General features: G+C 40.9%; 1 protein-coding gene across 1 annotated transcript in view; it reads right to left on the bottom strand.

The window, feature by feature from the left end:
- The window catches only part of ALK (ALK receptor tyrosine kinase), an 809244-nt gene that overhangs the window by 34102 nt on the left and 747485 nt on the right, over positions 1-27657 (bottom strand). Inside the window, exons 13-19 of the mRNA XM_089529545.1 lie at positions 24178-24325; positions 14256-14387; positions 13159-13303; positions 11806-11988; positions 7762-7863; positions 6597-6749; positions 2253-2360 (exon numbers count right to left, since the gene is read on the bottom strand). Of these exons, the coding sequence (XP_089385671.1) occupies positions 2253-2360; positions 6597-6749; positions 7762-7863; positions 11806-11988; positions 13159-13303; positions 14256-14387; positions 24178-24325 (971 nt within the window). The remainder of the gene's footprint in view (positions 1-2252; positions 2361-6596; positions 6750-7761; positions 7864-11805; positions 11989-13158; positions 13304-14255; positions 14388-24177; positions 24326-27657) is intronic.

The following is a 27657-nucleotide window of genomic DNA, read 5'->3' as shown; positions in this document are numbered from 1 at the left end:
TCTGCAGGGACTGCAGTTCATTTCTCCAATAGGGAAGCGTATACCCCTGTATACACTGAGAGACACTTTGTATGGAAATGCGGGAGCATCTACACTGTAGAAATAATGCAATTTGACACCACTTTAATTGCCATAACTCCATCCTACAGAATCCTGGAATTTGTAGTTTTGTGAGGCACCCGCACTCTTTGGCAGAGAAGGCCAAAGAGCTTGTACAACCCAAAATCCCAGGATTTCATAGGATGGAGCTACAACACTTAAAGCAGTATCAAACGGTATCACTTCTACAGCATAGATGCACCTTCTGAGCAAAATGACTGAAAAGGTCTAATTTTTAAACAAGCTAGTTTCATTACTACTTTTATTCAAGCTTTTGCCCTTGGATTCATTTGCCCTTTTAAAGGGGGCAAATAACTTTTTGTCAGCATGAAAGAGATTCATCTAGTCCTTGTTCTAACCTTTCAAAGTTCCTCTGGGAGCCCTTACATGCCTGGGGGGAAAGCACAGATCAGAATTAATTGGACATGGAAAACGTTACTTTGAAAAAGTAATTGGCGCTGGGCATAAACGTTCCCCAAGCACATACTTGACTCTGGGCAGATTAACACAATACTGCATATAGTTGTACTGAAGATTTGGCTGTATGAGGCACCATTTCTGCTCTGATAGATAAGTTATTCAGCTGTGTGCAGAGGGTGGGGATGGGGTGGGAAAAGCTGAATACTAGAAGGAATAAACCCTTTCTAGTAACAGGAAGACAGATTTGAGATCCTGTTCTAATGCCCTCACATTCTTTCTAATATATGACTTTTAGTAACTAAGTAAAAGATATATTCAAGGTCTTGAGATGGAAGTGTGAGACATGAATATCCAAGGGGGAAAAAGCAGCTTACCAAATACACACACACACACACACACACACACACAGAGAGAGAGAGAGAGAGAGAGAGAGAGGGGTACACACGCAAACACACTTTCTCTTTAACTTCTAAAAATAAAACAAAATGTAGCTCGACACAAAAAGACAAGAAAGTAAAACAAGTTCAAGCAGGAATAAACAAAGAATCAGATGTTTAGATCACAGGTGTGGGAATCTTTTGTTCTTCAAACGTAGTTTTAGATCACAGGTTCCAGAATCCCTTTACAATGGTTATGTTGACTAGGCCTGATGGGCATGGTAGGCCAAACATCTAGAGGACCAAAGATTCCCCATTTTGATTTAGAGACGGTAATTTGCTACATACTATTCAAATCATTTTCTAGGTGAAGTAGAATTTCAACACAGGTGTTATACAAACAAGCCAAATAACCTACCTGTCCTACCACACAACATAAGGAACAAGCCAAAAGGACACAACATGTGTGCTAGTAAGAGTATAAATAATCTCACAGAATGCAAAACAAAACAGCCACCTTTGGGATGGTTCCTTATAAATTGTGTGGTAGGAAAGGTAGACTATTTGGCTTATTTATGCAACACCTGTGTTCAAATTCTACTTCACCTAAAAGGTGATTTGAATAGTATTTAGCAAATTACCCCTTTAATTAAGTCCACTATTTGTTTTGTTGGCTACCTGTGACCATAGAATGTCCAAAGCAAATCCAGTGTTAGTCCTGGCTGGAACAAACCCATTGAAATTTATGACACTTGTTAGTTGCATTAACAATGGTCCCATTGTTTTCAGTTGCTCTACCTTAAGAAAACTAATACTGGATTTTGCAATGTGCAATTCATATAAAAGTTCACATATGCATTTGACTCCAATCCTGCATTAACATTTGACGACAAATATTTAAAGGTGTTTAAATATCCTAGAATTTAGATGGCTGAGGCAGGAGGATGCATCACTTAGAATCATAGAATCATAGAATCGTAGAGTTGGAAGAGACCGCATTGGCCCTCCAGTCCAACCCCCTGCCATGCAGGAAATCTCAGTCAAAGCATACCCAACAGATGGCCATCCAGCCTCTGCTCAAAGACCTCCAAGGAAGGAGACTCCACCACACTCTGAGGAAGTGTGTTCCACTGTCGAACAGCCCTTACTGTCAGGAAGTTCCTTCTAATGTTTAGGTGGAATCTCTTTTCCTGTAGCTTGCATCCATTGTTCCAGGTCCTAGTCTCTGGAGCAGCAGAAAACAAGCTTGCTCCCTCCTGAATATGACATCCCTTCAAATATTTAAACAGGGCTATCATATCATACAGTGACTATGGATGATTTCTGCATTTTCTGGAAGACAAACAGAGAACTCACCTATCATAATCCCTGAGAAGGCCAGAATGAGAGAAGCAACAAGGGCAGAAGTCACTACAGACAAGACCAAGGAGAGAGGAGGATTCTTTGTTGGAAGCACCATTTCAGCTGGAACAGATACATACAAACAAAAGGCATTGGTTATTCTCATTGCCCACTCCCATCCTAAACTTTAAAAGTAGCTTTAAACAGAGTAAGAGCTATTAAGCTTTCTTCAGACATTGCATTTCTGGAATGTTACAGAATTTTTTTTTAAGTGAACATATAAAAAGAAAGTAAGATTTAATTGTGAAAAACTGGTATTGGGAAATACACATGTTTACAAAGTACACTTGTTGAGAGCTGGGACTGATGTCATTAGATTGAATTAAACATTAGATTGAATTAGGAATGGAAAGACAATTTTTTGAAAAAATATTGGAAAAATTGCATTTTCTGTGCAGAAATATTAGAATTAGAATTTAGAAATAAGGTTCCTGCCAGGACTGCCCACTTTGTGAAGAATAAGTCCAGAACTGCAAGTAGTCTTTGAAAACCTGGCAGTTCTTAAAGATTTTCTCAACAAAATGGTTAAATTTACACATTTCTCCCTTTGAAAACAAAATTAACACAGAATTATATCCCTAATGGACATAATGAACAAGAAATGCACATTGAGAAGGACCAAGACAATTTACAATATGTGCAAAATGTGTACTTTGAGAATTTTAGATGCTTTGTCATCTTCAGATTTCTGCTGACCATTTTCCCTATTTGTACAGTATTCAGATGAAAAATATTATTATTCTAAGATTGGAAAACATTTCTTATTTTGTATATGATAAAATTTAATAGACAGAGACTAGATAATTGTGAGGGAGATATCATGCATGCTTCTCACCCCTGCCCTCAAAAGCAATTCTCCCCACATGAATCTGCCTGAATAATGCCATGATCTCTGGAGGCATGTTTGCAAGTGCCCTTCTCCACTCAGAACAGGCAGGTAGTGACAGGAGACAGGGCTTTCTCAGTTGTGGCACCTTGTCTTTGGGAAGTTCCCTCCATGGAAGGTAGCCATGCCTCCTACATCTCACTGGCACCAGGGAAATACCTTTTTATTTTCTAGTTAAAATTTTATTAAGCCTTTTTTTAGTTCTATTCAGTCTATGTTTCTATTATTTTGTTGTTTTATCATGCTTTACTTTGTCATGGAAAAGTTGGTGTTTATTATTTATTTGTCTGAAGGGCAGGGTATCACTCCCACGTAAGTTATGTTCCACTGAAACCACAGCTTCTGTTTCCTTCCATTGGGATAAGAGGACACAGTGATGAATTTTGGAAGAGATTAGCTTGTAGAACAGAAAAGGCTATCTCTTTTTCACAGACAGTCACCTTCAGGTCTTGCCACAATGTTTGGAAAAGTTACTTTTTGGAATACAATTCCCAGAATAGTCTGTGCCTATGCAAAATGGACATTTACTTGGAGTGCTGTGCTGTACTTCAGCTTAGTTTAATAACAGATTAATCAGTCCTTCCTTAACACAGCTCCAATCGGTAATTTAGTCCTTCTATAGACAAATTAATTGTTTCTGATATGAAGTGATTAAAGTTATTTCTTTCTTTCTTTTAAAATTACTTCACAGCCCTTCCATCTGTAATAGCTACATTTGCTCTGAAGCAAATGGCTGCTTTGTTTTCTAGCCCTGCCAATTTAACCTTTTTCCTCTCCCAGTTTTTATGACTTTCCTTTTATATCCACTGAGTGCTGGTGTTAATTTCCTGATAGAAAACCATCTGTTTCAATGGCTTGATCTTAATTGAGGCAAGTGGAACAGTGGGCCATTGGAGGTCACAGGACCAGGAGAGCGGACTGCAACAGATGTTTGTCCTGCTTTCCACATAACAAATGGAAACCAATGGAATGAACAGGCGGGGAAGCAACGAAAGACAGAACTATATAACAGAAAAACAAAGTGCATAAAAAGGTGCTGATTCCAACAGAAAAAAGAAATGAACCGAGACAGTAGCAAAGATGTGCCTGGAAATTTTGGTGGGGACTTCTTATTTGGATCTACATGAAATTCTGAAAGAACCTAATAAATGCAAGAACATTTATGCACTCTCATACTTAGAATTTCTGCAACCAGTGTGGCACAGCAGAATCCTGTTTGCTTGAGGATCAGTATTGCATTCAGCTTAGCACCACAGCAAATCCATACTTCTTTGGGACATGCTGATTTGCAGCCTGGCCATAGATTAAAGGATCACATACAACAAGGATGCACATGCCAGTGGAAAACTTCACAGGTTAATTGTGTGAGTAAAGGAAAGCAGAGCTTTGCTGCTGGCTTAACTTCAATATCACATCTGTCCCCCTGATGCATGCCACCCTGAGCAACAGGTGGCCTTCATGTAACAAGTGAACACTACAATAGGGACCTACAACAGGGATCTCTACAACAGCAACCTCTGCAGTGAAGATGGAGAATGTGCACCCTATGGGCTGTATGTGGTCCCTGGACCTATTTTTGTAGTTCTTGAAGCTCCTTGCCAGTTCCCCCAACTCCTCCTATTTTTAGAAAAACTGTGCAATTTTTAGGCAATTTTTGCCTAAATATCACAGAGAAAGCCCCCAGGTGTAAAAATGCAAAAACTGTCAGGACCAGGTGGCACACTTGGCCTGGAAATGACATGGATGTGGCCACTAGGTGGAACTGGAGCAGGGGTAACTACAGTTCAAGTGGCAGGTGTGCATGAATCAGCATTTGGAAGCTGTGCATCATGGGATGTCTGATGCAACATGCAAGTAGGTGAAGTCAGCCAGAGGTGCATCATGGGATATTGCCTGATGCAACATGCACTGGGGATGAAACCAGCAAGGTTCATTGGTGGCATGGCTATCATATGACTTCACAGAAGACCACCTATAAAAGGGAGAAGGTGACTATCTCCGTTGTTGGGTTGTTGTGGTCAGTGACTGGCGTAGCACTTTGTTTGTATATAGAGCTGTGAGTATCCAAGACAGCTGTCTGGTACTCTGTGCGGATCCTGTAAAGAGTTTGCAACAAGTGAATTAAAGCCCTCTTGTTTTGAGTGAGAGCCTTGCTGTCCAGCACTGTTTATTTTCTGCAAGCCAGGAGCTCAAGGCTGAAGCCAGCGTGGGAGGAATTTTTCCTTCTCTGCCTGAAGCCTTTGCAGATGTCTCTCCAAGAGCCTTCTCGTGGCGTCCTGCCTGCATGGATCAACTCTACACGTGGTTGTAGTGGACACAGTGTGTCTCTCTACACCCCAACAAAAACAACCCCATCCCCAAATCATTCTTTTTGCACTTGGAGTCCCTCTTAAAATGGCAACCAAAATGGTGAGATGTCACTTTTGGTCACCATTTTAAGGGAGACTCTGAACAAAATGGAGGTATTTTGATACAGAGAGGATGTGTATGCAACTCATGAGGGAAGCTGGGTGGGGATAATAGGCCCCTTGCCCACTCCTACTCTATCAGTATTGTTACTGTTTGTTTGTTTGTTGTTATTATTTCTTACCCACCTCTCCCTATGGATCAAGGTGGGGAACAACAACAATTAACAGACACACCACATCAGTTAAAACACATCAGTTAAAATATACATCAGTTAAAAAGGTCACATATACAATTTAAAACGACAAAATATACATACCGTATTTTCCGGCGTATAAGACGACTGGGCGTATAAGATGACCCCCAACTTTTCCAGTTAAAATATAGAGTTTGGGATACACTCGCCGTATAAGACTACCCCTCTTCCAATGCACACCAAATAAAAATTTTAAAAATCAGATTTGATTTCAATATGGTAATTTAAATTCAAATGCTTATGACATGCAGGTACTTAGCAGGAAAACTTCTTGTATGCAAAGCCTGCTTGAATTGGTCAGCTCTCCATGCCTGCCCAGCTCTCCCTATCTCCAAGATTTTATTCTACCATACTTGTACAGTGCCTCCCTTCCTGCTTTCATATGGTCACCACATACGGAGGGGATGCGGCCGCGGCCATTTTGAGCTCCCCTCACCATATGCAGCAACCGTAGATTCTCCAGTCCAGCTCGGAAGTTTCAGCACCTGCCCTAGAAGACGACATCCGGCGTATAAGACGACCCCCGACTTTTGAGAAGATTTTCCTGGGTTAAAAAGTAGTCTTATACGCCAGAAAATACAGTATATTAAATCCTCAGTACAACTGGCTCCCATTTCATTCAACACATAGAAGTAAGGAACAGAACCTGGAGGATTGTGCTTCAGTAGCAGCATCACCCCAGTTCCTATGAGCTATGTGATTAATTTGGGAAAAGGCCACTGACCACCCCCAAAGGGGACTGACTTCTTACCTGAGCAAGAGATGCCATTGTCAGCCAACACATATCCATAGAGACAAGTGCAAACAACCTCCTGTGTTTTCACATCCCGGTAGCACAAGTCATGAGCACAGTGGCTACAGTTCACATACAGCTTGATATTGACTTCACCATGCCCCTCAGTCACTAAGGAGAGGCAGAATAAATGTTACTTACTTCTGCAGGACTTAAGTCAGATATTTTCACAGAACAATGCACAGAGAAGTCTATAAAAGAGCAATACATGGGAGAATACCTAACTGTTAATATAGAATGAGCTCAGAGTCTTTGGCTATTATGTCTTAGACTGAGAGAGAAGGTGTGTGTAAGAGAGAGAGAAAGAGGAGCATGTATGACTTCCAAGCATTGAAGCCGTTCAAAATGTGAAACAATAAAAAAGTAATCAATTTAAAACCATTTTGGCTGAAGAGCAGTGTACAAATACTCTAAATAAAAATAAATAAATAAATAAAACAATCATTTAAAAGTTTAATAATTTTAAAAGATAAAACAATATAAACATTGTATATATTCAAATTAGGGTTTACTAAAAAGCCAATTTTTAACTTGATGGCAGACTGAAACCAAAACTGGTGTCAATTGGACCAAGGGCAGGGCGTTTCATAACTGTGGTGCCATAGCAAAAGATGCCTTGTCCCATGTCCTACCACACTATATTGCTACCAGCTTCTTCTTTTTTTCAGTTATTCTGAAAGGTGTTACAAGATCACTTTGCCTAATGATTTTCGAGACTAACATGGCTATGTTTTCAAATGCTTCCATTAGGACCCCAACAGGATTTTGGTTAATGAGTGGGAACAATGGTATACAAATTAGTTGGGGTTTTTTTTTGTCTAATTACTGTACTAAAGCTTTTATCATTTTAAGTGAGACTTTGTATGTTTTTGGCCACTTTCTTATTAACCTTAACCTTTATTTTAAAGGGTAACTAAAAACAATGAGAAAACAATGAACAACACACCAAGGGCTAGTTTTTTTAGCTTTTCTTTTCTTTCTTTTTTTCTTAAGGGACACAGTCTTAATGGTAACAAATTATTTGAGGGCTTTTGTAGCAAAACACTTGAGGAACTACTTGGGATAAGATCTTTTTCAACAAACACATCAATTAAAAATAATTGTTGCTGATTGATGATAGTACCTTTTAATGCTGGGGTAAACAAGGTACCATACTGGTTATTTATAAAAGACACACCATCTTCTCCGTCCATCTCTGGGTCATTGTTTTCTGCTGCATTGCCTCCTATAGAAAATGGGAATATTGCTTAGAATATTGTTGCACTCCTAAATATAAAAATTACACACAAAAAATAACAAAGGAGGCTTGCAACATGGTTAAGACAACTAATGGAATTTATCACATGGCTTAATAATCCATGTTACCTCTATCCGGCTTAAGTCTTAATTTGGGCTACATCCTGATCTTATCGGAAGGTTTTTGCTGGTATCCGAATACATCCCAGGTGCATTGCCACTTCCAGGAGTGCTCTTTGTGGCTCTTTTTGCATCCAGGAGTTTACCAGCTTAAGAAAATGGCCGCAGGAGCACTCCTGGAAGTGGGGATGCACCTGGGATGTATTCGGGCAGCAGATTCAGCGGCCAAAACCTTCCAGTAAGATCAGGATGCAGCCTGTATTAAGACTTAAGCCAGATAGAGGTAAAATGGATTATTAAACCATGTGATAAGCTCAATGTCAGAACATAATCATTTTGTGGGTCAGAATCCATCAGAAAGATAGCTATATATACCTAGAAGACAGAGAGAAGAAAAAACTTCACAAACTACAGTCTTTCCCCCTCCAGGTGAGTGAGGCTGTGACAAGGATTTGTGATGGGATCATGCTTCTTATTGTCACAGCCTCACTTGCTGGCTGGAGAGGGTAGTGAAAACATCATCTTCCTTGTTTCTCCATCACCAGCTGAATGGACCTCCTTCACCTGATCCAGCAGTTGGCTCTTAAAGTGGACTGGGGGAAGTCAGCCCAGGAGATGTTATTTAGTTACATCGCCTTAATTATGTAGCTGTTCTAGGATTCTGGCAAATCATCATCATCATCATCATCATCATCATCATCATCATCAGGTGATATGGTAGCCCTGTTTAAATATTTGAAGGGATGTCATATTGAGGAGGGAAAAGCTTGTTTTCTGATGCTCCAGAGAACAGGACCCAGAACAATGGATTCCACCTCAACATTAGGAGCAACTTCCTGGCAGTAAGGGCTGTTCGACAGTGGAACACACTCCCTCAGAGAGTGGTGGAGTCTCCCTCCTTGGAGGTCTTTAAGCAGAGGCTGAATGGCCATCTGTCAGGGATGCTTTGATTGAGAGTTCCTGAATGGCGGGGGTTGGACTGGATGGCCCTTGTGGTCTCTTCCAACTTTACGATTCTATGATTCTATGATTCATCAATCATCATTGCCTAAAGATAAGGAAAAGGAGTCTGACCTGCAAAAGTTTATGTCACAATACATATGTTCATCTTTTAGGTGTCACAAAACTCTATGTTTCTCTCTCTCTCTCTCTCTCTCTCTCTCTCTCTCTCTCTTAACTTTTTTATTGCAACATCCTAACATGGCTACTCTTTGGACATTTGTCACTATGGTTGGCAAAAGAATAATACCAATAATCAACAATACAAAATACAGTGCATCTGACAGAGAAAAGGGCATTCATCTGGCAAAATGCCATGGTGGGTCACACTTTAATGCACCTCAAGGCTTTTAACTTTCAGGATTTCGGTTTTATAAGGCTTTTGTTGTCTTAATGAAGCAATAAATGTTTCAGCCAAGTCCAAGGCAGATGCACTGAGCACAAAGATTACAACTCTGGAGAAAAGGTAAAAAATAAATCTCCAAACAGTTGTTTCAATAAAATACCAAAAATGACAGTGCATGTAACAGTTAAGATGATACACAGAAATGGCAATCATCAGAAAGCTTGTTTTCTTTTATCTTTTTAAATCATTGTCAACCCATCTGGAAATATGACTATTTTGAATAGGTGATGTCATACTGATTCCAGGTGGTTAACCTGGTCCATATAATACAATGGATATTCTTTTCTTATCACTCATTCTTACTCTTGTCTCTATCTATCTATCTATCTATCTATCTATCTATCTATCTATCTATCCAATCCCCCAAATGCTATTTCAGTTTTATATCTTGATTATAGATGATAGAAAAAGCACATTTGCAAATTTAATCACACAACAAACATTTGGTTTCTCAGAAACAATGTACACAATATACATGCAGTTAAAAGGGGTTTTGTAATTATCTATCATTTGGGGTGGTTTCAAATCACTATTTTGAAGTGGCAACTGATGTGATGGAGTCATCTTGAGGTAATTTATTTTGGTATGAGTGTTCTTCTCTATCATCAGCAATATATTGAGCATATATTTGAATCAGGCTTGTCACATCCTGATTCAAACAAGATTTCACATTCCACAGTACAGTCCTATTGAGGGAGTAGAAATCAGTGCGCTACAAACACACAAGAAAGGCATGCGTGTTAAGCCAGTTCCTCCTCAACTGTCTTAGCACCCTGTACACTTAGAGGATTGGCTTTCTGAACAGGAGAGACCTCTAAATTTATAGATGCTCTCTACATGATTTTGAAGAGATTTCCCAATGTGCAAAAGCAGGGGGAGAACCTCCATGGATCCAGGTGTCTCACCACTTCAGAAAGTCACCTTCTATGTGTCTCTGGGGAGCACAACCAAGAGAATGAAGCAAGAACACTCCTACTTGCATGTCTGCAGACATGAATACCTAATGCTTGAATAGGGCTCATAGATATCTGAGATACATCACAGCATTCAAATATCCAGTCAACAAACATTATAGTATAGACTATATTTCCACCTGTTAAAGGTGATGTGTAGTTTGAACGTGACCAATTTTCAGTGTTTGATAGCTAGTGCTGAAATCAACTATAAGTACTTCTGCTTTCATTAGCTTCTTTGGCAACTGTCAATCATTTGCAAAAGAGCTGTGAAGATTGAATTACATGCTTAACTTCTAAAGGTTATTGCCTCTAAGGCTGAGGCATATTCATGGTACCACAATCTTCCTGCCAAAAGCACCCTGAGGCTGTAAGGCACACACAGAATGACTCCAGCTATTTTTTCTCTCTCCACCTTGTATTAAGAGAAAGAAACTTCAAGGAAATTTATTAATGATACTAAATTTCCAGCATGTCTGTCCACAGTAATTTTCTATAGTGAAGTTCTGGTGATGGGGGCTGATTTTGCCTAGCATTCTTCGACATGGACAGTGCAACCTGCAATAAGTGGCATGTAGACATATTTTGGCAAGGATGCAGTATAATTGCAAAGATTTAATGTCACAAATCAGTGCCAAAGCAAATTTCTAAACAACAAAACCGCACTACTGGGAAATGTGCCTTCACTTTCCAGAATACATAGGCAAGACTGTTGGTGCCTTTACATTGGGATTAAAGCCTACATCATTTCATTTTAAAATCTACATAAAATCCATATTAAAATTGTCACATAGTGTTCACCTAGTGTTGAATGACAACATACACACAGAGGGTCAAGAATTCTACAGAAACCTCTCTTCTAAACAATATCTTTAACAGAAAACCCTAAGAATGCATCTTTTGGATGTAGTTCATTGTGGATTTTCATTACTGTAAAATTTTAGTTGGTGGCTTAAACTGATTTTGTTTAAAGATCAAAGCCACAAAGAAGAGGGAGGACAATGAGTGGCATTGCAGATGGAAATAAAGTGTGTAATCATTGCTGAAAAATGCTGATTCTCCTTCTGAATACTGGAAATTCAATATGCTACCATCTTTACTCTGTTTTGGGATTTTTTTAAATAAAAATTTTGGCTAGGGTTATCCATCCACTCTTTTAAAACTCTTGCTTATATGCATGTGGACCAAAAACTTTCTTTTGAACACATAACAATTCAGATGGTCAGGATTTTGAGAGGAGAAAAAATGTAATCCATTCTGGTAATGGATAGCTAGACTAATGTACTCATAGGCAGGCTATGCAGATTCTTAGACCCCCTGCACACACACATTGCATTACATAACATTAAATAAATATAGATATGCCAGCTATAGGAAAGTTTTATTTCAGCATTTTGCTGAGCATTAACACTACGGGAAGGGAAGGGATACCTTGAACACGAAGCCACTTTACCTATGTATCCTCCGCCTCCTCCACCTGAGGAGCACCCCCCTCCACCCCCTCCGAAACCCCCTCTTGTCTCCCACCCCCACTTCTTCATGGCCTGGGGGCAGGATTTTCCTCCGATAGCGCCTTCCAGCAAAGATTTTCCTGACCAGAGGAAGGAAGTGTTATCATTCCAGCCACCTCCACCACCTGCAGTTTAAGAGAAGGAAAAGCAACTTCCATAAGATAACTATTTCACTAAGGAAATGCAGACCCAATATCATCAGCTCAAGAAAGAATGGGCATTACAGGTAGATGGAAAGTAAATATCATATGTAAATGCAGAACAATGACAACAAAACACTGCAGTGACAGAGATGTATTAAACGAAACCTGGGATTTGTATGGGTATGTTTTTCATGTGTTCTGCATCTGAGGAAGTAGACTGAAGTCTATGAAAGCACATGCTGCCAATTTTTTTCTTTCAGTTAGTCTCAAAGGTGCTAGAAGATCTCTCTACATACTGATTCTACAGACTAACACAGCTATATCTTTGAATGCTACCTCCATGTGTTCTGTATGCCCCTCTTAAAACTGAATTTTCAGTAAGCAATGGAACCCTCGCATTGCACAAATTTGTGAAATATCATTTGTAGGGTAGATAGACATGCTTTGGACCTCTGGCAGGAAGTCAGTCTGATCTTATGATGCCATTGAGGACAGTACTATAATATTTCTACATGCAGCAATATTATTTTCTGCACTGAAAAAGCTGTTTTCTGCACAAAAAATAAGTCGTTTTCTGTGCAGTACCACCACATGGAAATTTTGTGTGTCAGCAGTGGCATTTTCTGGGCAGAAAAAAAAGTGTTTCTGAACAAGCACATGCAGAATAAACCCCAAACTGAAAAGATTCTTGCCAAACCAGGATTCTTTTTGTAAGAGTTTATTTTGTAAAGTGACAGCTGTGGACTCTAAGTTCACTCTCATAACTCCTGGGTGAGTCTTCTTTGCTAATGGTAATGGCTGTGAGCCAGTGAAAGTGTGGGAATAGACAGGGAGAGGCATAGGGGCTCTCTGTTAAATGATCGCCATGCAGCAGGTTACAGGTTAGGGAAGCTGCTGCTTTTCAACTCTACACCACCTTGTTTCTCTGGTGAGATGATTTAATGCACCAACACATCAAACAAAGTTCCAGATGCTTGGATATTGCTTCTTTATATCACAATAGTTTTTATCTAGAACATGGGGGGGGATGCTTTTCCAGACTATAAATACAGACTGCTGGAAGAATCTGGTTGGGGATTCTGGGAGCTGCAGTCTAAACTATAACACTTGCAAATTGTGGAACTTGCCATAATTTTCATGAACATTGCTTACCTGCAGCTCCTGGTTTCCCATTGAGCCCTGGTATAGAGGTATCATTCTCCAGTCTTTCATAACTGAATGTATATACTTTGGCCCTATAGGCCCTACCACCTCCTCCTGCAGCAATGATCAAAGGGACTGGCTTTCCATTCTCCATCTAAAAAGTTAGAATTGAGAAATTAAAGAGGTTTTTTTTTACTATGTCAGACATGCCAATAACAAGTTCATCCTCTACACTCTAGTTGTACTAAGCAAGCCTTCAGGACAGCTGAACACTCTAAATTACCATTGCATTATTCATATGCCTATACCTCAGAGATTAATGGTGGCTCTTACTTTCTGTCATGAACTGCAGGGCCAAGCTGCAAGAGCAGCAGTATTTGGCAAAGGTATATATGTAGAGAAGCTGGTTAACACTGAAACCTACTCCTTTGATGTGAAAGAACACAGCATCGCTTCTCAAGAATGCTATTATGATGGGAATCACTGCCTATGGTGATTATCACATTAGCTTTGCTGCCGGGATAGACTTGGGATGTAACTATCTTAAGGCAGATCTTATTGCATTCACTCATTGCTGGCCAGTATGCAGCCGGGGCTTCTTCAGGCTTGTCCCATATCTTTTCAAGAATGGGAAAATTCCACCTTGAGTCACTGTACCGGGAGGAAGGTGGGATATAAATAAATAGAATCATCATCATCATCATCATCATCATCATCATCATCATCATCATCCCGTTCTTGAAAAGCTGTGAGAAAAGCCCGAGTTGCATACTGCATACTGCCTGGCAATGAGTGAACACGATAAGATCTGTCGTAAGAAAGTTACATCCCAGGTCTATCCTGACAGCGAAGCTAATGTGATAATCTCCTATGACTTGTCCACCTACAAGCACAAGGCTGTTTTCAATGGGAAGCATGTATTATTGCACTGAAGCAGGCATTAAGATTCTAGGACAACATACAGACCACAAACCTTAGCTTTTACAATACTGGGTCTGATGGATGCAACTCACACACTCTGTAAATGGCAAAAGCATCAGAATGAAGAAAGCAGCAGTACCCTATGCCCCTTAAGCTGGAAGAGTACAGCTCTAATATGTGCATACCTTAAATATGTAGGTTGCTCCTCCACCTCCTCCACCTCCTCCTGCCCATTCATGGATGCTCTTGTTTACTTTAATTTCATCTTCAACCACATTATTCTCTCCAAGGCAGACTTTCTGAATGATATGGTTGGTCTGCAGGTAAAATATGAAGTCTGGTTTCAGAAAGGGAATCCCATTCTTCCTGTACATGTCTTTATTGCCTGGGATTATTCTTGTTTTCTTCTATAATCTGTCTGGCATGCACTCCCCTCCCTGCATGACAAACTATGTCCTTAGAAACTTTAGGGCCTATGCATATGATTTTTCATTTTCATTTTCTCTTGTTTCCTGGTTTACATCAGGGAAAAAGTGCTTTTTAGAAAAAGAAAATGCCTGGATGGCAACTGCTGGCTTCTAAAAATAAAATAAAATAATAAAATAAATTAGCTTTTTAAAATATAAAGCAGGTCCAAGTCATTTGAAATAACATTTATATGACAGTACAGACTTGCTATTTTGTGGCGAACAACTTTTTTTTTTTGGGGGGGGGGAGTGGAAGCTCCAGGGAAATATATTAGACCCTACATGTGTCCTGTGGGCCGCACCTTGTCTGCTCCTGACCCAGGGACTGTTCACATTGCAGTTATAGAATGATAATTCCACTTTAACTGCCATGGCTGCATCCTGTGACATCATGGACTTTGTAATTTGAGGAGGAACTCAAGCTCTCTGGTTGCAAATTCTAAATACTCCTCTCTGAACTACAAATCCCAAGATTCTGTCAGATGTTATGAGGACAGTTAAAATGGAATCATAGCATTACAACTGGGTAATGTGAAAGGGCCCATAATACAAGACTGCAACAATATTAAACTTTCCTTTAATACCAAGGGTGAAGAAAAGGTGGATCATGGGCTGTGTTACCCAGCCCCCAATCATTCCTCTTATGTTTGATATCAATCTAATATTAAAAGGGACACTGAGGTGAGTGACCCGTGGGTGACCTGTAAAAACAATACCAAGGTGGAAACATGGCTATAATCCAGTTGACTGCAGCAAGGGAGGAAGCAAGGAAGCAAGGCACCCACCACCATGAGATCCCCCGAGACTTCACCATAATCCCTTTTGCCTATGGAGGGCAATGATGGGACTGGCTAAAGGAGATACTGTAGTTGTGCATACATAAAGGACACTTTTCTGGCAGCAAGGGGTTTGCTTTGTCTGAGATATTCACACCAAGCATTTACTACAGCTTCCAACCTGGAAAACCATTTAGCAGAGAGTTAATCCATGAAGAATATTTTCCTGGGACAAGATTTTCAGTACATATATCTGTGCCTGGACACTAGCAATTTGGTCTAGTTTGCAACTAGGCAGGCAGTCTGTTGGTTTGATTCAGCATCTCAATAAGCTGGCCACCCCATTTGCTTCAGTGGCTATTGAGTCGTCCCCATTCCAGATGCCCATTGATTTGAATTATGCTTCAAAATTGGTACAGTATCATCATTAGCAAGGCCTCCACTATTCACCTTTCCCCAGCTTTGGTTAGTTAGTGTGTGTGTGTGTGTGTGTGTGTGTGAGAGAGAGAGAGAGAGAGAGAGAGAGAGAGAGTATGTGCTGATTGCCTTAATAAAACTACAAAACCTTGTTGGAATTGCTTCTGGTGTTCTGTGTAATTTGGAACCATTATACATAAGCTTGTGATCCCAAGGCTGTCCACTGCCCTGACCAAAACATAATTTGCACTATTAAAATTCCCCTAAAGCATATTAATTTGTGGGTTGTTTTGCAGTCCCAAAATGGCAACCCCTCCCAAAAAAACACAGCACTTTTGCTTGGCTGGTTTTTGCTGTTGGGTGAACAAAGTATGATATGTTTCTGGTTTTTCCTGTCTGTGTATTCAGCTGCTTTGCTGTCATAGGCCCAGAACAGACAGGCCAGAAGAAGTGGCTTCTGGTTGCTTTGAGGGCATGGCCTTTACCAAAAATGATGTAAAAAGTAACTGGCATAACCCTGGCAGTGTGGGTTGGGGCCAGCAGCGCTGGCCAGCTTTTGGAACAGGTTATGCTGTCATCATAATCCCAGACCGTTTGTGATTGGAATGATCTCAGGCTGCTTCTTCTCACCTGTCTGTTCCAGGCTTTTGTGAGACTATTTTCTTTTGAAGTTACCATGGATAGTAGCAGATGCTTTCCACTAGGTCCAGGGACCAATTAAGAGGGCATACTTATGGAGACTCATGGAATTCAACTGATTCTTGGTGATTTTCTGGTTGATAAAGCTGGTGATTTCTTCTAGGCCTCAGGTTCATTATGGAATATGAGGCACTAGGAAAGGGTTATTAATACAAACAGTCCTAAGCACCCACCTTTGTCCTTCTTGGCTGATAAAATGTAGTAGAGTTGGCTTCAGGGAGTGATGCAGAGCCTCAACAAACTGGCGTCAAAGGCCAGCATTGGGGTGGAGTGGCAGCATGGCGTCTGCATGATGCATGCCCCAACTCCACCCCCCCCCCATGCAAGCATGATGCTGTGTTCCCCACCACATGCTGGCAGCATTATGGTGCTCCTATGGTGCTGCATCCAGATGATGCAGCGCCAAAGAAGTGCTGAAAAGCCATGGTGCTGGCGCCCTTTCCCCAGTGTAATAAGGAGCCACTTATTTTGCTGTGGAAAGGCCAGGTTGGGGCTGCACATGTAGTTGCCACGCCCCCAATCCGGTGCTGAAAGGGATAGTTGGAGTTGTCACGACCCCAACCCAATGCTGAAAGCTTCAGGTGCAGTTGGAAAACCCTTTTTTCCCTCTTGATGAGATAGTTGTATTCATATGTGCTCATAGGAGTGATGGCACCTGGGAATATAATAAAATATGTCATCCATAACCTCCAGTTTAAAATGATATAGTCCACTCTACCACTGGCACCTTATTCTATGGCACAGGTAGACCAGGCCCAGGGTAATTGGAATGGAAGAGCTCATAAGTTAAATGCTCAGTGAAGAAGAATCTATGCTCTTGCTCAGCTTACTGTCTAGGCTAATTTGCTGCTTAATGTAATCATAGAAGTATTAGGCAGCCTCCATAAAGTGATGGCATATTTTTTATCTGCAAAGATATTATCAGAAAAGAACCCTTTCTTCCTGCCAATAATGAGGACATTTGGCCTTCATGTCTACTCCAAGATTCTTAAGGGGGAAAAAAAGGTTAATTATTGGAATCGCCTTAGAGGTGGAAGAAAACAAAGGCACTTAGCTTGGAGAAAAGGTCAGTTCTTGAGTGAAGAATACCAAGGTCTGCTCCCTGGCTCAGTCTACAAGACCTTGCAATGATGGGCTTCAGACGTAATCGTAGCACAGATTGCACCTCTGTGTTGTGAACATGGCTGGGCTGCAAGCCCAGAAGCCACCCCATATGTTCCTTTGTATTAATCACTGGAAGTAGGTTAACTGCATGGCCACTTAAAATGTTGAGTAAGAAATACGGTGGGACTAAGCAAATGTTTCTTTGGTACTTTAAACTCTCTGTGCAACATTTGCTTCCAGAACTGATGTAAAGTGTAGCAGAAGGAAAGGATGTGAGCTACATTCTACTCATAACACTATCAATCTAGGATGTGGGAGGAACTGTTGTTTACTTACTTCAGAGCAGGGATGGAAAGAATATTTACCCATACTTGTTTCCTCTTTTTAAAAAAAGGTTGTCCTGCAACTTGGGAAACATCTTTGGGAGGGGAAAAAATAACACCAGAAGCATGACTTTTGTTTAGTTTTCATATTTGTGCATGCTAAAGTGGGGGATCATTCTGCACAAGAATACATTTTTAACACAAACAATCTAATTTACAATGAAAATAATATACAAACAAAGATAAAGAAACTGGAAGAGGGAAAAGTAAAAGTGAGAAGAAGAAAAAGAGGAAAAAAAGAGGGGTAAGGGAGAAAAGACATACAGCAAATACACAGTAGAGCTCTGATCCTGCAATCCTGACTGTAAGGAAAAGAAAAATTATATACAAAAATATTATTCTACCATTACAGCTCCAACTAAATAATCCTACTTAAAATACTAATAACCATACCCATAGATTATTACATTGTTAGATTTCTTATTGCTCAAAAAGTCCATAAATGGCTTTTGATGCTTTTTTTTTAAATCTTCAATTGGCTTAACCTTTAGAACCAATGTTTATTTGACAATTTTGGGCTAACTCAGCAACCTTAATAATTCATTCTTCCATCACTGGCGCTTCAGTCGGTTTCCACATAATTTCAGTGTTTTTTAAATGGGGCCAGTTGGCTGCATACACAGAATCATCAAGCTGGAAGGAACCAAAGGGCCACGTAGTGCATGCAATGCAGGAATATACAACTACAGAACTCCTGTAAGATGCCCAACCAATCTCTGTTGAAATACTTTTAAAGGAGAGTCCACACTCACCCTTTGAAGCAGTATATTCCACTGTTTAACAGTTCTTACAGTAAGGATTAGGGGGAATACAGTATCTTTTCTTGTAATATGAATCCATTGGTTCATGTTCTAGCCTCTGGAGCAGCAGAAATCTTCTACATGGCATCCCTTCAGATATTTAAAGGCAGCTATCATGAGCAAGCATGGTGCAGTTGTTTGAGTATTGAATTACAACTCTGGAGACCAAGGTTTGGATCTCTGTTCAACCATGGAAACCATCTGGATGATCTTGGGCAAGTCACATTCTCTTAGCCTGAGAGGAAGGTAAAGGCAAACCCTCTCTGAGGAAATCCTGGCAAGAAAACCTTGCAACAGGATTGCCATACATTGGAAATGACTTGGAGGCACACAACAACAACAATCATGTTTTCCACACCAACTGCCATTGGTGTGTAAAAGAACAACAACCAGTCACAGTACTATCATGGCTTGATTCCAGCAGCTGAGGAAAAGCCTTCCATCCATACCAACTATGATGTCTCTGGCCTCTGAGTAGAAGAGTAAGACAGCACAGCTCTATCATATCTAGTCCCAGCATTCGAGGGAAGGCCTTTCCCTCAATTCAAACTGCCATTGCAGAGGGAGAAGAGCAAGCAGCATTTGCTGGACTTAGGGGCTATACAGATGGGCGGCATGCAATTGCCCCTTTTTGCCCTGGATCAGTGCCATGGCAACCACACACAGTGGCACAGATCTGGTCCCTGGAGGGAGCAAAAAGAAGCTGCAAAAAGCAGCTTCTTTTTGCTCCCTGGAAGGGGCATCATAGCCATGCCAGTGCACCATGATGATGCCCCTTTAGTGCTGCACCGTTTGGGTACTGTGCTGGAGGAGCGTCATCATGGCATGCACTGTCTAGAAGGGTGTGCACCAAAATGGCACCCAGGTGTCATCGTTAGAGCTTGGAGCATGTGAACACTCAGCCCTCACTCCACCCACAGACCAGACCAAAGTGCTGGTCTGTATAGCCCCTTAGTTCCCTCTCTTGCTGCTATCCTTATGTTTTGTGTCTTTTTAGATTTCAAGCCTGAGGGAACAAAATTAACAAATTAGCAATTTGTAAACTACTTTTTGCTGAAGGGTATAAATGCTCTAAAATAAATAAATAAATAAATAAATAAATAAATAAATAAATAAATGTTGCTTCTCAGTCTTCTCGTATCCAAGCTAAATATATCCTGTTCCCTACACTGTTCCTCATAAGGCTTGGTTTTCAGGCCTTTGATAATCTTGGTTGCCCTCCTCTGGACACATTCTAGCTTGTCAATATCTTTCTTAAACTGTGGTGCCCAGAAGTAGAACAGAGTGACACTTCTACTTCTCATAATCTGGACACTATACTCCTATGAATACCAATTAGAGTGCATATATCTCACTCAGTTTTCTTCATGGTCACTGGCTGAAATGTTTAAAAATCAGGGTTGAAGAACATTTGCCTCTCCAAATATGTTTGACTACAATATCCACAAGACCTAGCCATTAGCCATACTAAGGTTGATGGGATTTGTAGGCCAAACTATCTGGAGGAACAAGGATTATCCACTAGAATAATCCAATCATAGATTTGGAGGGGGCCCTATGGACCATAAAGTCCAGCCCCCTGCTCAGTGCAGATTTCCAGCTCAAGTATCACCAGTAGCTGTCCATCCCCCCCCCCCCCCCTCATTTTGATGTCCAGGGACCTAGATCCCCACCAACTTTTCAGGCAATTGGTTTCATTGTTGTACTGCTCATACTGTCAAGAATTTCCTTCAAACTCACTTCATTCAAAATCATTGTTTGAGGTGGTGTGAGGAGCTATGGACATTCTATCCATGTTAGCTCTTTCAGATCACCCTTGCTGTATTTTCCAAGGGGAACAGAATCTGATCCACAACAACTGAATCTTAAATTTATATCTTTAATGTTAAGCTTGCTGATCAATAGGAGACTCTCAGAGCTCTTCCACGGAAGGCCTTTGGTGCCATAAAAAAGCAAACACCTGCTAACTCTAATTCACATTTGGAGAAGGGATGGTTAATCAAATGACTTAGTATAACGACCCAAGGAAACCAATAGATCACAACTGGATTTTTTTCCTCTCTACAGGAAGACTTCATGGCAAAGACATAACTGATTACAATCCAATCAAGTTAAAGCCACTTGCACAAGTCAATGCAATCTCTTTGCCTCAATGAAAGAATTACATTAGCACTCAATAAATTCTTGCTAAGATTACAGTGGCCTGTAATTTAATGATGCCATATATTATTGTGTGCTGCAATGCTCAGGTTATGGACTCAGAATAGGAGGCTGAGTCTGGATAGTTTCATTCCCCCTCTGCCTCCAAAAAATTAACCTCTTGCCTTTATGTGCTCAGTGAATGTGGATATGAAAGGACATATACCATTCCTGTTTCAGGCCTTTTCTTATATTGCATAGCAAACTTTTGCACTGGAGACACCCATTTCCTTTGTTCAATCTGTGATGATAGCCATTCAAAAGATATTCTAGTCAAGAAACCTGCAGAATACTAATGCTCAGCTCTGTGCAAATACTCGGGGGGGGGGGGGGAGGAAGGAAGGAAGGAAGGAAGGAAGGAAGGAAGGAAGGAAGATAGGATTTTTCATATAAGAGAAACAAAATGTTATCTATAATGGCACTGAAAGGAATGCAGCATTTATCTTGTTCAAAACTCAGACACAGGACAGCTTAATTCAGGGCTTGTCATTGTCCAGAATACTCTGCACTGTTCCCAGAGTATTCTGGCTCTAGAGCTGCCCCAGATTTTCTCCATTACCACTGCAGTTTATAGTGATGCTGGGTGGCTGTCTACACATGCATCTCTCCTGCTGCTCCCTCTGAGATCAGAAACAAGGTATCCAGTGTTGACCACATGGCTGAGTGCCTCAGAGGGAGCAACTTGTGCTAGCAGTGGTGGCACCTGGTGACACAATGGTGACATGTGTGTAGATAACTACCCGGCATCACTATGAAGTGTGGAGGTAAAAGTGGCATTCTCGGATTCGCCCCCTTTCACTTGCTGCCCCTCACTTCTGGAACCTTCTTTCCCTGCGAGCAAGGGCCATCACTTCATTAACCAGCTTCAAAACGGAGTTGAAGACCATCCTGTTCAGAGAAGCGTTCCCAGGCATTGCATGATTATCATTTGCTATGTGATGTTCTTTTGTTCCCTGTTTTATTGAACCATTTCCTGTATTGCTATGTATTTTATATGTATTATCCTATTATCTCTTAGATTGTACGCCATAGGCAGGCTTTCTCTTATATATTTATTGTTTTATGTACAGTGCTGTGCAAATCTACAGCGCTATATAAATAAATACTACTACTACTACTACTAATAATAATAATAATAATAATAATAATTCTGGGGCAACTCCAGAGCTCAAAAGGTAAGTTTTTAAAATAACCAGTTTAAGGGAGAAATAGTGTGGATTTGGTGTGGGATTGGCCTTATGTTGTAAAGACAATTCACACTCGAATGCAAAGGCAATCCCCCTCAGAAGAAACCTTCCGAAGACACACCCCCATAACAGCATTTCCTATACGTTGCCATAAATGGAAAGGCACACAAAAACAACAACAAGCCACCCTATAATCCCCAACCAGAATGACTCTGATGATGGGGGATGATGGGGCATGTACAGAAGGCAGTATGTTGTGGAAGGATTTTCTAAGTAATTTCTCAAAGTGAGCTACTAAACTGAAGATTGTATTTCTGATTTATTTTCCCTATTGATCTTTGTTGCTGTCTGCAGAAAAGAGGTTATTTTTTAAAAAGACAGCCATAACCACCACCCTGCAGATTTCTTCAGAGATTTCAGCAGATTTGCAATGATCCATCAAACAGAGCTATATCAATATTTTGTACACCCTGATAGTGTTAGTTGAGCAAAGAATCTGAGATCATTCCTTCACTGTCTCAGACAGGGAACTTAATTCTTATATCTTTTCATTTGAAGACATTGAGGGGATGCAGTATTCCTTCTACTGACAGAGGCATTATGATCAAATTCTTGTAAGAGATTACTTGAGAAGAGGGGAGCCCACGTTCAGTGGAAGCTGACAAGTTTTGAACAGTTAAGGTCCCATGTCCAATCCCTGGCATGCCCAGTTAAAATGATTTCAGGTACCATAAATGAGATCATGGAGAACTGTTAGCTGCCAGAGGAAAGAGAAAGGTATAAATACCAAAATAAATAAATAAATAAATAAATAAATAAATAAATGGACAAACAGCCTGACCAGAATGACACAACTCCCTAGGAAAACATATTTCAGGGGACACTAATGAGAGCAGAGAATGTCCATTAGACTAATGTTTGTGGATCCCAAAGTCACCCAGCAGGCTTTATACTGGGAACTGGGTAAAAAAAAACTTCCTTGGAGTCCCACAGGTTATGGAAGAACTTGACGTGCAGAGGTTATTTGAAACAGTGTCTGCCTGCTGCCAGTTCTACTTTCTGGGAAGCAAGCAGGAGTTTTGTTCCTATTTCAAAATGCCACTGCCAACAAAGAAACATATATGTAAGCTGTGATACTGAGCAAGGAGATGATATGAGTGATTGAGGAATGTGGATATAGCTGTAGTGTCAGCACCTGTCAGAGTTGAGTGCAGGGATCCCTGTCCAGGGCTACCACCTCCATCAGTCACTCACATCTGCTCCTTTGCCTGAGAAGCACAGCTCATCTGGTCATGGCAAGACTAGTGGAGTGTCAACAACTTTAATTCAAGCTTCAGATGAGCTCCAGAGCAGCAGATGTGGCAGAAGGTGGCTGTCCCGTTACACACACACACACACACACACACACACACACACACACACACAATGTCCAATATGACTCTAAGAATTCTCATTGGGTGGCATTGAGGGAGGAATGCAAGTGACTGAGGGTATTTGGAAAGGAACAGTGGAGGCAGTGATTGGGAAAGGCAGCCTTTTTCTAGCTTGAACAGGCACTGGCTTTTTGCTTGGGTAAGGTAGGATGTGGTGGTTCAAGTGGTTAAAACTCTGACTCTGTTAATTGTAAGATAGGCAGGTTGGCAGTTTGAGACCCAGGTGCTGCATGATGGGGTGAGCCCCCATTACTAGTCCCAGCTTCTGCCAACCTAGCAGTTTGAAAGCATGCAAATGCAAGTGGATAATTAGGTACCACTCTGGTGGGAAGGTAAACAACATTCTGTGCAATCATGCTGGACACATGATCACAGAGTAGTCTCTGACAACGCTGGCTCTTCGGCTTAGTAACGGAGATGAGCACCGGCCCCTATAGTCGGAAATGACTTGACAACCTTGTCAATGAGGAATACCTTTACCTACCTTTAAAGTAGGAGAACAAGCTAATGTCTAGATCACAAGCAGCAACAAAATTACTGAGAAGCACAGCATGGCAAGATTTCAGTAGCAGTGACAATCATCATCATCATCATCATCATCATCATCATCATCATCATCTTTCAAGAAGGATGATCACTCACACTAGGACAGGCATCTTCTCCTTGTTGCCCCACCAAAATATATAAGGTTTCATTCTTCTGGAGTTTAAATATCCCTGCCACATTCACACCGTTTGACCTCATTATAGTGTTCTTCCCTTTGCCACCAGCTGCCCCATAGGTGGAGATGCTGTAAGTGAAAGAAAAGAAAGACTAAGCCAAAGGACACAAGTGGAATAATTCTGTCATATCAAAAATAACAGGAATCATTTATTTTGAGCACAGATTAACTTTGACTTCCCACCTGGAACAAAATCTGAATTTTTCAGATTTTTCATTTTCTCAATAATTCCACCCCTCCTACTTTTTAAAACCTACACTGTTCATCTTGGCTTTCCCACTGTGAGGAGTTTAATCACACCTAGACACAATGCCCTTCCAAGAGAGACCCAGGCAAAGGCTTGGCTTTCAGGCTGGCTACAATGCTCCAAGCAGTTCACAAACCAGACGGGAATCTTGGAACCCGACCCTAACAATGTTCATGTGTCACTTTCTGTAACCCAAGCAATCATTCCTCAATAAGGCAGCAACAGACGCGAGAGGGGAAGTAACGGCCACAGGATAGGGTCCCCTGAACAGATGCTATGAGGAACTGTAGCCATTGAACTGATTTTCAGCAGGAAGCAATAACGGCTAATGAGGTGCACTATTGAGCAAGGCAAGCTGGCTGGGCTAATTGGCAGCAATTAGGGGCCATATTTTTCTATGTATGAGTAGATTTTGCATATAGGCAATAAAGCCAGGAATCCAGAGAGGCACTGTCAGTGCCTCATTCACCAGCTGTGAAGAAAGAGGAGCAGCAACGCTTAGGTCACGGCTATTCTGTGTTTGTCAAAGCCAATGGTTACAAAGATGTTATTTGTTCCACCACTGATAACAGTCTGTGAGACTGAACAGCTCCTGTGAGTGCTGGTTACTATCTTGGCTGAAAGGGTAGAAGCTGCTGAAGTACTAGGAATATATAAGCCGGTCCTCTCTGGGAGTTCTGCAGATCCAGAAATAGACAGAGTTTGGAAAAGTGTGTTTTGTTTTGTTCAGTATTTTTTATTCTTGTATGTGAGCGTGAAATAAGCAGAGATTTACATAATGGGACATTTGTTGTTGCTGTGTGCCTTCAAGTTCTTTCCGACTTACAGCGACCCTAAGGCAACTCTATCATGGGGTTTTCTTGACAAATTCCTTCAGAGAAGGTTTGCCATGGCCATCTTCTGAAGCTGAGCAAGTGTGACTTGCCCAAGGTCACCCAGTGGGTTTCCATGGCTGAACTGTGATTTGAACCCTGGTCTCCAGAGTCCTAGTCCAACACTCAACCCACTTCACTATGCTGGCTATATTCCTGTAGAAAGGTGTAAGAGAGCAGTATTAATGGTCTGTTGGCCTACCTCCATTAATCCCCCCAATCCACCAGGGGATATGTCACTACCACAGATTAAATTCAGTGGTCACTATAAATGGTCTCACCAGTGAATGCTCTCACAGCCAAGGTGCTGAAATTCTGCAGCAACTGTGGAAGCTCACTATGGTTGCCAGTGGAACCTAAAAAGGGGTGTTGTCCTATTATTTTCTCTCTCTCTATGTGTGTGTTGATATGGAATAACACAGCTCCATGCATTTTTAGATTCTACTTTAATTTAGTTTCCTGACTAAGGAAACTGTTGTGATTATCAACAGCACTTCAGTTTTTATGACTGCACTCAATGAGTTACCTCTATTGTTGACAAAAAGATTATAGTCAGGAGGTATGTCATGCAGAAGTCCATGGATATTAACAAAACATGATGCTTAAAACAGAGGTGGGAAACATATAGCCCTTACAAGACAGTCAAATTCCCTGCCTACTGGCAAGATCAGCCATCTCAATCTGGCAATCCTTTACGTAGTGGACTCCATTATCCCCAGCTATCATGGCCATGGTGACCCATGAACATCTGAATGGTTCCACGTTGGGAACACCTGGACAAAATCATTCTCCCTATATAGAAAGATGCTACAAACATATATATTAGGCCCCCTTTCTCTGGAAGAACTACCTCCATAATTTGTCACATGGGCCTGAATCCTAGTAGAGGTCTCTAAGTAGAGTCTTTACCTATGTGTTGACTTACCAGTCAACAATGGATTCATTGGGTTTCTTCTAGTTAGAACTAATGAATAGTATTGTGTTCATGGACAACTAACTTGCTGTATATTTTCCTTTTATATTAATTGATTTGTTACTTTTCCAATCAAAAGTATGGTACTTTAAAAAGTATGCCCCTTTTGAAATACTGCACCTGCCCATTAGTCATAGATAATCCTATGTTAATCAAAATCCAACCCTTCTTTTGCCACAACTTGGTTGTCATTCCACCACCCTTTGGTGCATGTGGTGTATTAAAGACAGTCCCAAAGTCCAAACTGCTTCAGCTGATGCAAGCAGAGGAGTCAAGTCACATGCTACTGCAAAACTACTAAGAACAGCAGCTGCTAGCCAAATTAGCCTAAGGAAGCTTATTTCAAAACCCCCAAGAAAGTGTTGACTAAAGAATTTCAGCTGAACTAGCTTTTAAATGGGAAATGTATAAGAAATGGAAAAGAGGAAATATCAAAGAGGAGCCCTGGTGGCGCAGTGGTTAAATGCCTGTACTGCAGCCATTCACTTGAAACCACAAGGTTGCAAGTAAAGGGCCCAAGCTCGACTCAGGCTTGCATCCTTCCGAGGTCGCTAAAATGAGTACCCAGACTGTTGGGGGCAAATTAGCTTACTTGCTAATTAGCTTACTTGCTGTTCACCACTATGATCTTTGGAATAGCAGTATATAAATAAAACAAATTATTATTATTATTAATTCAAACAAATTGCTAGCACATGTAGCGGTAAAGTCAGAAATGCTTAAGTGCAGAATGAGCTCAGGCTTGCTAGAGAGGTTAAGAACAATAAAAAAGGGCTTTTTTTGGGTATGTCCATAGCAAAAGGAAGAAGAAAGAAATGGTAGGGCCACTGCATAGAGAAGATGGTGAAATGCTAACAGGGGACAGAGAAAAGGCAGAACTACTTAACACCATCTTTACCTCAGTCTTCTCACAAAAGGAAAAGGGTGGTCAAACTGAGGAAAGTGGAGCAGAGAACACAATCAAGGAAATGCAGCACAGAATAAGTAAAGAGTAGTCAGGAATACCTGGTTAATCTAAATGAATTTAAGTCTCCAGGACCAGACGAACTAGATCCAAGGGTATTAAAAGACCTGGCAAATGTAATATCGGAGCCATTGGAAATAATCTTTGAGAACTCCTGGAGAACAGGAGAAGTGCCAGCCGACTGGAGGAGGGCAAACGTTGTCCGCATCTCCAAAAAAGGGGAAAAAAGAGGATCCTAACAACAATCGTCCAGTTAGTCTGACATCAATACCAGAAAAGGGTCTGGTGAAGAGTCTGGAAACCATGCCCTATGTGAAGCAACTTGGAGAGCTGGGGATATTTAGC

The sequence above is a fragment of the Sceloporus occidentalis genome, unplaced genomic scaffold (assembly GCF_023333645.1).
Source record: "Sceloporus occidentalis isolate IW3139 unplaced genomic scaffold, rSceOcc1.0.p SCAF_6, whole genome shotgun sequence".
Lineage (NCBI taxonomy): Eukaryota > Metazoa > Chordata > Lepidosauria > Squamata > Phrynosomatidae > Sceloporus > Sceloporus occidentalis.
Note: the sequence above shows the minus strand (reverse complement) of the source record. Positions and strands in the feature narration are given on the sequence as shown.